The 15,234-nt window shown below is 43.2% G+C and overlaps 1 protein-coding gene across 1 annotated transcript in view; it reads right to left on the reverse strand.

Annotated features, from left to right (window-relative positions):
• LOC139376998 (calcineurin subunit B type 1-like) overlaps positions 1 to 15,234 on the reverse strand; it is a 60,748-nt gene that overhangs the window by 24,588 nt on the left and 20,926 nt on the right. The window contains exon 2 of the mRNA XM_071120048.1: positions 13,665 to 13,704. Coding sequence (XP_070976149.1) covers positions 13,665 to 13,704 — 40 coding nt within the window. The remainder of the gene's footprint in view (positions 1 to 13,664; positions 13,705 to 15,234) is intronic.

Below are 15,234 nucleotides of genomic sequence, written 5' to 3' on the forward strand. Positions count from 1 at the left end.
AATAACAGACCTGATACAACAACAGACCTGATACACCAACAGACCTGATACAGACCTTAGACAACAACATACTTTAAAACACAGGCGGAAACAAACACAAAGATCAAGTTCTCTACAAACATTGCCTGAAATCTTCCAGTTCAGTGAATGTACATCTGTTGTCGATGTGGGTAGTATAAACAGCCCCAGCCCTTTATCTCTGTGTTTCTCCTGTTCTTTAGGTTGTTGAACAGAGCCTTTATATCTGTGTGTTTCTCCTGTTCTTTAGATTGTTGAACAGAGCCTTTATCTCTGTGTTTCTCCTGTTCTTTAGGTTGTTGAACAGAGCCTTTATCTCTGTGTGTTTCTCCTGTTCTTTAGGTTGTTGAACAGAGCCTTTATCTCTGTGTTTCTCCTGTTCTTTAGGTTGTTGAACAGAGCCTTTATCTCTGTGTTTCTCCTGTTCTTTAGGTTGTTGAACAGAGCCTTTATCTTTGTGTTTTTCCTGTTCTTTAGGTTGTTGAACAGAGCCTTTATCTCTGTGTTTCTCCTGTTAGGGAGGGGCTAGAACAAACCTATCCTAAGTTGGTGTGGGTTTATATATTTTGGTTTGTATGATATCAGGCAGGTGGTGTTTTAACATGAGTTCTGAAAGGCATGTCCAGGTGTCTCAGTATTCACCACTAGCTCCATGTCCAGTGGGTGTCTCAGTATTAACCACTAGATGCATGTCCAGGTGTCTCAGTATTCACCACTAGCTCCATGTCCAGGTGTCTCAGTATTCACCACTAGCTCCATGTCCAGGTGTCTCAGTATTCACCACTAGCTCCATGTCCAGTGGGTGTCTCAGTATTAACCACTAGCTGCATGTCCAGGTGTCTCAGTATTCACCACTAGCTCCATGTCCAGGTGTCTCAGTATTCACCACTAGCTGCATGTCCAGGTGTCTCAGTATTCACCACTAGATCCATGTCCAGGTGTCTCAGTATTCAACACTAGCTGCATGTCCTGTTGGTGTCTCAGTATTCACCACTAGCTCCTGGTCCAGTGGGTGTCAGTATTCACCACTAGCTGCATGTCCAGTGGATGTCTCAGTATTCACCACTAGCTGCATGTCCAGTGGGTGTCTCAGTATTAACCACTAGCTGCATGTCCAGGTGTCTCAGTATTCACCACTAGCTCCATGTCCAGGTGTCTCAGTATTCACCACTAGCTGCATGTCCTGGTGTCTCAGTATTCACCACTAGCTCCATGTCCAAGTGTCTCAGTATTCACCACTAGCTCCATGTCCAGGTGTCTCAGTATTCACCACTAGCTCCATGTCCAGGTGTCTCAGTATTCACCACTAGCTGCATGTCCAGTGGGTGTCTCAGTATTCACCACTAGCTCCAAGTCCAGGTGTCTCAGTATTCATCACTAGCTGCATGTCCAGGTGTCTCAGTATTCACCACTAGCTCCATGTCCAGGTGTCTCAGGATTCACCACTAGCTCCATGTCCAGGTGTCTCAGTATTCACCACTAGCTCCATGTCCAGGTGTCTCAGTATTCACCACTAGCTCCATGTCCAGGTGTCTCAGTATTCACCACTAGCTGCATGTCCAGGTGTCTCAGTATTTACCACTAGCTCCATGTCCAGGTGTCTCAGTATTCCCCACTAGCTCCAGGTCCAGGTGTCTCAGTATTCACCACTAGCTCCATGTCCAGGTGTCTCAGTATTCACCACTAGCTCCATGTCCAGGTGGTGTCTCAGTATTCACCACTAGCTCCATGTCCAGGTGTCTCAGTATTCACCACTAGCTCCATGTCCAGGTGTCTCAGTATTCACCACTAGCTCCATGTCCAGGTGTCTCAGTATTCATCACTAGCTGCATGTCCAGGTGTCTCAGTATTCACCACTAGCTCCATGTCCAGGTGTCTCAGTATTCACCACTAGCTGCATGTCCAGGTGTCTCAGTATTCACCACTAGCTCCAGGTCCAGGTGTCTCAGTATTCACCACTAGCTCCAGGTCCAGGTGTCTCAGTATTCACCACTAGCTCCATGTCCAGTTGGTGTCTCAGTATTCACCACTAGCTCCATGTCCAGTTGGTGTCTCAGTCTTCACCACTAGCTCCATGTCCAGGTGTCTCAGTATTCACCACTAGCTGCATGTCCAGGTGTCTCAGTATTCACCACTAGCTCCATGTCCAGGTGTCTCAGTATTCACCACTAGCTCCATGTCCAGGTGTCTCAGTATTCACCACTAGCTGCATGTCCAGGTGTCTCAGTATTCACCACTAGCTCTATGTCCAGGTGTCTCAGTATTCACCACTAGCTCCATGTCCAGGTGTCTCAGTATTCACCACTAGCTCCATGTCCAGTGGGTGTCTCAGTATTCACCACTAGCTCCATGTCCAGGTGTCTCAGTATTCACCACTAGCTCCATGTCCTGGTGTCTCAGTATTCACCACTAGCTCCATGTCCAGTGGGTGTCTCAGTCTTCACCACTAGCTCCATGTCCAGGTGTCTCAGTCTTCACCACTAGCTCCATGTCCAGGTGTCTCAGTATTCACCACTAGCTCCTGGTCCAGTGGGTGTCAGTATTCACCACTAGCTCCATGTCCAGTGGGTGTCTCAGTATTCACCACTAGCTCCATGTCCAGGTGTCTCAGTATTCACCACTAGCTCCATGTCCAGGTGTCTCAGTATTCACCACTAGCTGCATGTCCAGTGGGTGTCTCAGTATTCACCACTAGCTCCAGGTCCAGGTGTCTCAGTATTCACCACTAGCTCCATGTCCAAGTGTCTCAGTATTCACCACTAGCTGCATGTCCAGGTGTCTCAGTATTCACCACTAGCTCCATGTCCAGGTGTCTCAGTATTCACCACTAGCTCCATGTCCAGGTGTCTCAGTATTCACCACTAGCTCCAGGTCCAGGTGTCTCAGTATTCACCACTAGCTCCATGTCCAGGTGTCTCAGTATTCACCACTAGCTCCAGGTCCAGTGGGTGTCTCAGTATTCACCACTAGCTCCACGTCCAGGTGTCTCAGTATTCACCACTAGCTCCATGTCCAGGTGTCTCAGTCTTCACCACTAGCTCCAGGTCCAGTGGGTGTCTCAGTATTCACCACTAGCTCCATGTCCAGGTGTCTCAGTATTCACCACTAGCTCCATGTCCAGGTGTCTCAGTATTCACCACTAGCTGCAGGTCCAGGTGTCTCAGTATTCAGCTCTAGCTCCATGTCCAGGTGTCTCAGTATTCAGCTCTAGCTCCAGGTCCAGGTCCAGTTGGTGCCTCAGTATTCACCACTAGCTCCATGTCCAGGTCCAGTTGGTGTCTCAGTATTCAGCTCTAGATCCAGGTCCAGTTGGTGTCTCAGTATTCAGCTCTAGATCCATGTCCAGGTCCAGTTGGTGTCTCAGTATTCACCACTAGCTCCATGTCCAGGTGTCTCAGTCTTCACCACTAGCTCCATGTCCAGGTCCAGTTGGTGTCTCAGTATTCAGCTCTAGATCCAGGTCCAGGTCCAGTTGGTGTCTCAGTATTCAGCTCTAGATCCAGGTCCAGGTCCAGTTGGTGTCTCAGTATTCAGCTCTGGATCCAGGTTCAGGTCCAGTTGGTGTCTCAGTATTCAGCTCTAGATCCAGGTCCAGGTCCAGTTGGTGTCTCAGTATTCAGCTCTGGATCCAGGTTCAGGTCCAGTTGGTGTCTCAGTATTCACCACTAGTTTGGGTCTTTTTGGAGAGAGATTATTAGAAAAATGAAACGTTTTTGAGTAAATGTATTCATTAGTTGTCTCTCCAATGTTGAGCGATGAAAATGTAATGAATTATAAGTGTAGTAGGATGTCCCTTGGGGGTATCCGTACCTATGTAGGACATGCGAGGGTTAGGTTAATAAACAGGCGGGAGCTAGAACCTCGTTGTCGCACGTCCTTATTTTAGATCATACTACAATAAGGTCAGGTCATTAGACCGTAGTCCTGTATGTCTCAGTTGGTAGAGCATGACGCTTGCAAAGCCAGGAATGTGGATTTGATTCACGGGAATGTCAAATGTATGCACGCATGACTATAAGTTATTTTGGATAAAAGCATCTGCTAATTAACATATTACATTAGGAAAGTATTAAGACCACCAGACTTTTTACACGTTTTTATTCTAAAATAGATTTAATTATTTATTTTTCCTTATCAATCTACACACAATACCCCATAATGACATCACAATACCCCATAATGACATCACAATACCCCATAATGACATCACAATACCCCGTAATGACATCACAATACCCCATAATGACATCACAATACCCCGTAATGACATCACAATACCCCGTAATGACATCACAATACCCCATAATGACATCACAATACCCCATAATGACATCACAATGCCCCGTAATGACATCACAATACTCCATACTGACATCACAATACCCCGTAATGACATCACAATACCCCATAATGACATCACAATACCCCATAATGACAAAGCAAAAACAGGTTTAAAAAACTGAAATATCACCCAAAAAAAACAACCTTATTTACATAAGTATTCAGACCCTTTGCTATGAGACTCAAAATACATCTCAAAGTACTTGATGAAAACCAGCTCAAGTGGGCTCAGGACCTCAGACTGAGGCGAAGGTTCACCTTTCAACAGGACAACGACCCTAAGCACACAGCCAAGACAACGCAGGAGTGGCTTCAGAAGGGACCTCCCGAGTGACGCAGCGGTCTAAGGCACTGCAGTGCTAGAGGTGTCACTACAGACCCGGGTTCGATCCCGAGCTGTATCACAGCCGGCTGTGATCGGAAGTAAAGCCCCTCCCGGCCAAACCCTCCCCTAACCCAGACAACGCTGGGCCAATTGTGAGCCACCCTATGGGACTCCCGATCATACCCGGCTGTGATAGAGCCTGGGATCGAACCCAGATCTGTAGTGATGCCTCTAGCACTGCAGTGCCTTAGACCGCTGCGACACTCGGGAGGTCCCTCCGTTTTTTAAAGTTATTTTTTATACATTTGCAAAAATTTATAAAAACCTGTTTTTGCTTCGTCATTATGGGGTATTGTGATGTCATTATGGGGTATTGTGATGTCATTATGGGGTATTGTGATGTCATTATGGGGTATTGTGTGTAGATAGATGGGGGGGGGACTATTTACTCCATTTTAGAATAAGGCTGTAACGTAACAACATTTGGAAAAGGTCAAGGGGTCTGAATTCTTTCCGAATGCACTGTAGGATATATACTGTAGGCCAGGGGTGTCAAAGTCAAATGGACGGAGGGCCAAATAAAAAAATCAGCTACAAGACGAGGGCCGGACTGTTCGAATGTTCATTGAAAAATTTTTAAATGACGCATATAGTCTAGTGAACCTAATTGAACCTACTGAAAACCTAACAAATATATTACAATATGATCAGATAAATAAAGCAATATTTTCTTATGGCTCTGTCAGTAATCTTTAATTTTCAACAGACACAAAAGACAAATTTCCTTTATATAAATATCCCCATAACATGAACATTAAATGAAAGAAACCGGTATTCAAGGCACCATCAGTAGACTATATTTTCTATTTTAGCAAAAGTGGGCTAAATTTACTTCAAAGAAAAAACAATAATAGCAATTTTCTATCATCCACTCAACTGAAATATTTTTAAAATATAATTGGATTGAAATACAAAAAAATAAAGTGCAAAAATCTATTAATCAAAAACAACACTTTGTTTAAGGAGAAGTAACATGCAGTGAAAACAAATATTAAATTTTAACTTTTAAACTTGAACTGAGTAAAAACTCTAAATATGTGATTGCACAGTAATGTTCACTTGTTTGAGGTTGAGGGTGATACTTGGTGGTGTCCCATCTTTTCCACAAGTTCATCAATGTTCGGGGTAAGGCTCTGAGCTGAAGAAATCCTCAGAATTGAGTGGAGGTGTTCAGCAGTAAGTCGACTTCTGTGTGATGTTTTGTTCAGGTTCATCAAAGAAAACAGTTGTTCACACAGGTATGTGCTGCCAAACATAGACAACGTTTGAGCAGCCTGGATGCGCAGCTGGGGCATTGTGCCGGGGAGGAAACGGGCGAACTCCGCAGCACCCACTGCCGCATATTTTGCCCTCAGTGCATCATTGCATTGGAGGTCAATCAACTCCATTTGGAGGTTTGGTGGTGAGCTTTCCACGTCAACAGCAAATGGGTTACCGAGCAGTTCCAACCTGCTTTTTTGTGCTTCAAAGTCAGCAAATCGGCGTCGAAAGTCAGCGGCAAGCATACCTATTTTATCAGCCAACTGTGTGCTCGGGAACGCACTGGTAGAGAGCTTCTCTTTCATGGTCTGGCAGCTGGGAAAGTGGCTCAAATTTTCTTTCCGCATCTGCGTCTCCCACAGAGTCAGTTTGGTTTTAAATGCCTTCACTGTACTGTACATATCAGAGATGACACGATCCCGACCCTGCAGCTGCAAGTTTATTGCATTCAGATGACTCGTAATGTCACACAGAAAAGCCATTTCACACAGAAACATTTCGTCTCGGAGTTGTGTTGTGTCTTTCCCTTTGCTGTCCAAGAACAGACAAATCTCCTCACGAAGCTCGAAACATCTTTGAAGCACCTTTCCCTGGCTTAGCCATCGCACCTCTGTGTGATAAGGCAAATCACCATGCTCCGTTTCTAACTCCGTCAGAAATGCCTTGAACTGGCGGTGATTCAAACCTTTGGCTCTGATAAAGTTAACTGTGCGCGTGATGATGCTCATTACATGCTCCATTTTCAAGGCTTTACCGCACAACGCTTCCTGGTGTATGATACAATGATAAGCTGTCAGCTCACCTGTCGCGTTTTCCTCTTGCATCTTTTCCCGTATCTTCGCCACCAGTCCGCTCCTGTGTCCACACATCGCAGGTGCTCCGTCGGTTGTCAAACCCACGAGTTTTTCCCAAGGCATCTCCATCTCTTTTACACATCTTGACACCTCTTCATACAAATCATGCCCCGTAGTTGTGCCATGCATAGGACGTAAAGCCAAAAACTCCTCTGTCACGCTTAGGTTGGAGTCCACTCCGCGGATGAAAATTGACAACTGGGCAATGTCAGAAATGTCGGTGCTCTCATCCACAGCCAAGGAATATGCAATAAAATCTTTTCCCTTTTTCACAAGCTGCTCTTTTAGATTGATGGACAACTGGTCTACTCTCTCGGCAATGGTGTTTCTGCTCAGACTCACATTTAAAAAGAGTTGCCTTTTTTCTGGGCAAACTTCGTCACAAACTTTAATCATGCAGTTTTTGATGAAATCCCCCTCCGTAAATGGCCGGGCTGATTTAGCGATCTCTTCTGCCAAAATAAAACTGGCCTTGACAGTTGCGTCCGCGTGTGTGTCCGCGTGTTTCGTTTCATAATGTCGTCTCAGATTATACTCTTTCAGTACCGCCACACTTTCTCCACACAGAAGACACACAGGTTTTCCAGCTACCTTCGTGAACATATACTCCGACTCCCACCTTGTTTGAAACCCCCGGTTCTCAGTATCCACCTTCCGTTTTGCCATTTTTGATGGGTATCTGAAAGTTAATTTTACTGTGATGCTGACGACTGCTGTGCCAATAAATATTGAAATGAAGCAGCCTACTGCTCGGTGCGTCACCTTTGCATTGTGGGAAATGTAGTATTGGTGCGTGTAAAAGATCTGCGGGCTGCCGGCTTGCTGCGGGCCGGTTCTAATAATAAATCAAGATCATCCCAGGGGCCGTAAAAAACCTTCTTGCGGGCCGGATGTGGCCCGCGGGCCTTGACTCTGACATATGTGCTGTAGGCTATATACTGTAGGCTATATACTGTAGGTTATATACTGTAGGATATATACTGTAGGATATATACTGTAGGCTATATACTGTAGGTTATATACTGTAGGCTATATACCGTAGGCTATATACTGTAGGATATATACTGTAGGATATATACTGTAGGTTATAAACTGTAGGATATATACTGTAGGCTATATACTGTAGGTTATATACTGTAGGCTATATACTGTAGGCTATATACTGTAGGATATATACTGTAGGATATATACTGTAGGTTACATACTGTAGGATATATACTGTAGGTTATATGCTGTAGGATATATACTGTAGGCTATATACTGTAGGCTATATACTGTAGGTTATATACTGTAGGCTATATACTGTAGGATATATACTGTAGGATATATACTGTAGGTTATATACTGTAGGATATATACTGTAGGTTATATGCTGTAGGATATATACTGTAGGTTATATACTGTAGGATATATACTGTAGGCTATATACTGTAGGATATATACTGTAGGATATATACTGTAGGATATATACTGTAGGCTATATACTGTAGGATATATACTGTAGGTTATATACTGTAGGATATATACTGTAGGTTATATACTGTAGGTTATATACTGTAGGATATATACTGTAGGATATATACTGTAGGTTATATACTGTAGGTTATATACTGTAGGTTATATACTGTAGGATATATACTGTAGGCTATATACTGTAGGATATATACTGTAGGATATATACTGTAGGATATATACTGTAGGCTATATACTGTAGGATATATACTGTAGGTTATATACTGTAGGATATATACTGTAGGTTATATACTGTAGGTTATATACTGTAGGATATATACTGTAGGATATATACTGTAGGTTATATACTGTAGGTTATATACTGTAGGTTATATACTGTAGGATATATACTGTAGGATATATACTGTAGGTTATATACTATAGGTTATATGCTGTAGGCTATATACTGTAGGTTATATACTGTAGGTTATATACTGTAGGTTATATACTGTAGGATATATACTGTAGGATATATACTGTAGGTTATATACTATAGGTTATATGCTGTAGGCTATATACTGTAGGATATATGCTGTAGGCTATATACTGTATAGCTCGCTAAAGGGATTTTGGTGTGCAGCAAACTCAACATCAAATCTACATGTAAGGATTTCACTATTCATAATATCTCCAAATGCATAAATTGGACTGTAAGCTACATGATTTAGTAGAACAGTCTGAATACAATAGTTAAAGTCTGATACCTCGAAGAATAGAACTTGCTACTGGTGTAGGTGGCTTGTACACATTATAAAGCTTTGTAATGGAACCACAGGTACAGGCACTGAGGCAGAGAGATAACTCCACTCTGACCTCTGATCCTGTAGATAGGTAGGTATCTGTAGGATTGTGTTACTCGGGAGTTTCCTTTTACTTAAAAAAAAAGAGTACTCTTTCCTTCTCTTTCTCTCTCTCCCCCTCTAACTCTCGGTCTGCATCTCTCTCTCTCTCTCTGCATCTCTCTCTCTCTCTCTCTCCCCCTCTAACTCACGGTCTGCATCTCTCTCTCTCTCTCTCTTCTCTCTCTCTCTCTGCATCTCTCTCTGTCTCTCTCTCTCCCTCTCCCCATCTAACTCTTGGTCTGCATCTCTCTCTCTCTCTCTTCTCTCTCTCTCTCTCCCTTTAACTCCCGGTCTGCATCTCTCTCTCTCTCTCTCTCTGTCTCTGTCTCTCTCTCTGCATCTCTCTCTGTCTCTCTCTCTCCCCCCCTCTAACTCTCGGTCTGCATCTCTCTCTCTCTCTCTTCTCTCTCTCTCTCTGTCTCTCTCTCTCCCCCTCTAACTCCCGGTCTGCATCTCTCTCTCTCTCTCTCTCTGTCTCTCTCTGTCTCTCTCTCTGCATCTCTCTCTGTCTCTCTCTCTCTCCCACTCTCCTTCACCCTCATCTAGGCCAGTGTGTGGAGGGGCCAGAGGTGAATCAGGCCTCTGTACATTAGTGAAATCTGATATCTGGCCAGTCAGGATGACACCAAAGGAATGCAGTTAATGAATGCTGCTGCTGTGTGTGTGTGTGTGTGTGTGTGTGTGTGTGTGTGTGTGTGTGTGTGTGTGTGTGTGTGTGTGTGTGTGTGTGTGTGTGTGTGTGTGTGTGTGTGTGTGTGTGTGTGTGTGTGTGCGTGCGTGTCGCAGGCTGAGAGATGGTTCAATATTTATAGCAATGTGGTCATGAGAAGAAAAAAAAAAACCTGCTCCCCTCCCTAACCCCTCCCCTTGACAACCGTTGCTCTGGCTCTGGGAAACCCCTAGCAACAAGGAACTCCAACAAGCAGGCCATGGTTATTTTTGGAGGCTCAAACAGGCAGAAACAGTTTCAGGTACTGACTGCTGCCAGTGCAGTGTGTGTTTGTGTGTGTGTGTGTGTGTGTGTGTGTGTGTGTGTGTGTGTGTGTGTGTGTGTGTGTGTGTGTGTGTGTGTTTATGGATGATTCTCATTAAACCAGTTTTAAACATGTCTGTAGAAAATTGAGTTACAAAACCCTGACGCATTTGCAAAAATCCACTATCATTGTGAAGACCATGTATTGGGTTACTGAATCTCTGATAGAGCTCAGTACAGGTTGATGATGTATTGAGTTACTGAATCTCTGATAGAGCTCAGTACAGGTTGATGATGTATTGAGTTATTGAATCTCTGATAGAGCTCAGTACAGGTTGATAATGTATTGGGTTACTGAATCTCTGATAGAGCTCAGTACAGGTTGATGATGTATTGAGTTATTGAATCTCTGATAGAGCTCAGTACAGGTTGATAATGTATTGGGTTACTGAATCTCTGATAGAGCTCAGTACAGGTTGATGGTGTATTGGGTTACTGAATCTCTGATAGAGCTCAGTACAGGTTGATGATGTATTGGGTTACTGAATCTCTGATAGAGCTCAGTACAGGTTGATGATGTATTGGGTTCCTGAATCTCTGTACAGGTTGATAATGTATTGGGTTACTGAATCTCTGATAGAGCTCAGTACAGGTTGATGATGTATTGGGTTACTGAATCTCTGATAGAGCTCAGTACAGGTTGATGATGTATTGGGTTACTGAATCTCAGTACAGGTTGATAATGTGTTGGGTTACTGAATCTCTGATAGAGCTCAGTACAGGTTGATGATGTATTGGGTTACTGAATCTCTGATAGAGCTCAGTACAGGTTGATGATGTATTGGGTTACTGAAGCTCAGTACAGGTTGATAATGTATTGGGTTACTGAATCTCTGTACAGGTTGATAATGTATTGCGTTACTGAATCTCTGTACAGGTTGATAATGTATTGGGTTACTGAATCTCTGTACAGGTTGATAATGTATTGGGTTACTGAATCTCTGTACAGGTTGATGATGTATTGGGTTACTGAATCTCTGTACAGGTTGATGATGTATTGGGTTACTGAATCTCTGTACAGGTTGATAATGTATTGCGTTACTGAATCTCTGTACAGGTTGATAATGTATTGGGTTACTGAATCTCTGTACAGGTTGATAATGTATTGCGTTACTGAATCTCTGTACAGGTTGATAATGTATTGCGTTACTGAATCTCTGTACAGGTTGATAATGTATTGCGTTACTGAATCTCTGTACAGGTTGATAATGTATTGCGTTACTGAATCTCTGTACAGGTTGATAATGTATTGCGTTACTGAATCTCTGTACAGGTTGATAATGTATTGGGTTACTGAATCTCTGTACAGGTTGATAATGTATTGCGTTACTGAATCTCTGTACAGGTTGATAATGTATTGCGTTACTGAATCTCTGTACAGGTTGATAATGTATTGAGTTACTGAATCTCTGATAGAGCTCAGTACAGGTTGATGATGTATTGAGTTACTGAATCTCTGATAGAGCTCAGTACAGGTTGATAATGTATTGCGTTACTGAATCTCTGTACAGGTTGATAATGTATTGCGTTACTGAATCTCTGTACAGGTTGATAATGTATTGCGTTACTGAATCTCTGTACAGGTTGATAATGTATTGAGTTACTGAATCTCTGATAGAGCTCAGTACAGGTTGATGATGTATTGAGTTACTGAATCTCTGATAGAGCTCAGTACAGGTTGATAATGTATTGCGTTACTGAATCTCTGTACAGGTTGATAATGTATTGGGTTACTGAATCTCTGTACAGGTTGATAATGTATTGATAATGTATTGATAATGTATTGATAATGTATTGATAATGTATTGCGTTACTGAATCTCTGCACAGGTTGATAATGTATTGATAATGTATTGATAATGTATTGATAATGTATTGATAATGTATTTAGGGAATATTAGAAGAAGAAAATAATTGTGTTATGGTAATGAGGTAAATTGCTAAATAAATGTTAATAATAGAATTGTAAATGTAAAAACAAATCTGTGCTGTTTTACTCTGTAATAAAGAACTATTCATTAGGGGAGCAATAATAAAAAGTATTATAAATAGATTTGTTTTGGACTTTTTTTTTGCATTTTTTGAGTTGGTAATTGTAGAAATTGTAGTAAAATCCATAAAATCTGTAAAAAAAATAAAATAATAATAATAATTCTGAAATAAAGTACAAGAGAAAATGTCATGAAAATGACAATAACAGCACCAGTGTGTGTGTAAACTTGCCTGGTCATAAAGTGTCATAACCTGTTGAATCTATTGTACTGGTCTGGATGTGGTGATTGAAGCCTAACTTTACAGATCTGTCTTTGGGTGAAGTTGACATAGTAGCTGCAAACAGTGAGGCTCAATAACTAATGAACTTCAGGGGCTTAACTAAAGCAATCCGAAGTAGCTCACACATTCAATGTCATGTGACCCACAACCTTGGTTCAGCCCAGCAGCAGGCCCCGGCCAGCAGCAGGCACCAGCCAGCAGAAAGCCCCAGCCAGCAGCAGGCCCCAGTCAGCAGCAGGCCCCGACCAGCAGCAGGCACCAGCCAGCAGAAGGCACCAGCCAGCAGAAAGCCCCAGCCAGCAGCAGGCCCCAGTCAGCAGCAGGCCCCAGCCAGCAGCAGGCCCCAGCCAGCAGCAGGCCCAAGCCAGCTGAGAGACGAGAGTTCCTTGACCAAAGACGCTACACATTTAGCTTAGTGGGTTAGCCATTAGCTCATGATGGATATTGGAGCTGGGGTAAGAGGTTCAATTCCCAAAGCTTTTAAAATCCTTCAGGGAAGTGAACAAGTGTGGGGAGGCGGAGGAAGAATAGTAATTGGGCTGAGGGATAGTCACGGGAGTATCTGTCTGTCTGTCTGTCTGTCTGTCTGTCTGTCTGTCTGTCTGTCTGAGCATTGGAGTGGAGCTTCAACAGTATTGCAAACAAACATTGAAGAGTTGGGGCCAAGGACAAGGACTAGGGAGAGAATTGGGACCATCAGTCTGTCTGTCTGTCACTATTTCTGTCTTTCTCTTTTTTCTGCCTGTCTGGCTGATGAGGTGAACAGCTGTTGATATAGGGAGAGGAAGGTTGGAGGAGAAGCATGGTCTGTGGGGAGAGGGGGGGGGGGGTCCTTATGGAGCTGGATATATCTCAGACTAATTAAGTCTCTCCTCAGGCTGCTTGCTTGTCCCTGTGCGTCTCCCCTGGTTCCAGCAGAACGCCTGGCAGAGCCCCTCAGTGTCGTCTTAGTTTAATCTACATATCTACGCTGTCTGTGTTTTGGTTGGGTTTCTTTGGAGCGTTTGAAGCTCTATGACAATGTCGGCTAGTCTGAGGAAACAGATACAGCAAGCAAGACCAGACAAGCAAAAGTAGGAGAGGGCAGAGGGAGGAGGTTTCCTTTTCTGGCTAAGAACGGGCAGTTAGTAAATGAAAGACACTTACAATGCGAGCACATTTCCAGGGGGTAACTTGCTTCATTTCCCTACAGAGGAGAAACAGAAGGCAATAGGTGAGAAATGCGGGACAAACTGTCGAGAGGTGAGACATGTTTGCGTCATGTGCATTCAAGGTAAAAAAAACAAACAGAAATACTGGTCAAACGTGGGAGACCTACGAGATACAATCCTCATGACGTATTTGAGGTGTTTCAGACACGCAGAGGAACTACTCCTTATCCCACTGCTACGATCTCAAAATGGAGGTTAATACAAAACATTGTACACTGAACAAAATAATATATAAACGCAACATGCAACAATTTCAAAGATTTTTGGCTGAGTCACAGTTCATATAAGGAAATCAGTCAGGGACTGATAGATAGAACATGGGGGGTTCATTAGGGAACACGGTAACAAAATAGGTTTACAACAGAAAACAAAAAATGAGCTTATGATCTTATCATGAATTATTTTAACATTTCCCACAAAGTAGCCCAACAGTATAAAAAAAGCAGAGCCTAATTATAGCTTCACACACATCAATATGTAACCTCTACAACCCGGTGACATCCGTTAACCCAACCGACACCTGACGTGGCCCTCGTTTTCAGAACCACGCAGTGGCTTCTCTCGTTACTATGGGGATGACTCATAATGAGTCTAATGAGATCATGGTGAACTCATCTCTCACGGTTGTGTAGGTAGGCCTAAAGTGGGCTACAGACAACAGGCAGGCAAGCTGGTAACAATACATGCCACATAGCACACGCTTTATCCAAAGCGACTTACGTGTGCTATATATTTTACATCATGGGACGGCCCTGGGAATCGAACCCACAATCCTGTCTGTTGCAAGCGCCATGCTCTATCAACTGATCCGTAGCGGGGCAATGCAGGCTACAGGTAGCCCGAGTCCCAGATCTGAGTCAGCCGTGTCATTGTCACCTCCCTGACCAAGGCCCGTCTTCCCAAATTGCTCAGTTTGGCCTGGAGGCCAGCTCTGGGAAGAGTCTTGGTAGTTCCAAACTTCTTCCATTTAAGAATGATGGAGGCCACTGTGTTTTTGGGGACCTTAAATGCTGCATACATTTTTTGATACCCTTCCTCAGATCTGTGCCTCGACGCAATCCTGTCTTGGAGCTCTACGGACAATTCTTTCGACCTAATGGCTTGGTTTTTGCTCTGACATGCACTGTCAACTGTGGGACCTTATATAGACAGCGTGTGTGTCTTTCCAAATCATGTCCAATCAATTTAATTTACAACAGGTGGCCTCTAATCAAGTTGTAGAAACATCTCAAGGATGATCAATTGAAACAGGATGCACCTGAGCTCAATTTCGATTCTCATAGCAAAGGGTCTGAATACTTATGTAAATAAGGTATTTTTTAATTAAATTGTGCTTTTGCTTTGTCATTATGGGGATTGTGTGTAGATTGACAAGAAAAAATAAATAATTGTATCCATTTTAGAATAAGTAGCAGAAGCAACAGTAGCAGCAACAGTAACAGTAGCAGTAGTAGTAACTGTAGTAGTAGTAGCAGTAGCAGTAATAGTAGTAGTAGTAGTAACTG

This window comes from Oncorhynchus clarkii, chromosome 20, assembly GCF_045791955.1.
Source record: "Oncorhynchus clarkii lewisi isolate Uvic-CL-2024 chromosome 20, UVic_Ocla_1.0, whole genome shotgun sequence".
NCBI lineage: Eukaryota > Metazoa > Chordata > Actinopteri > Salmoniformes > Salmonidae > Oncorhynchus > Oncorhynchus clarkii.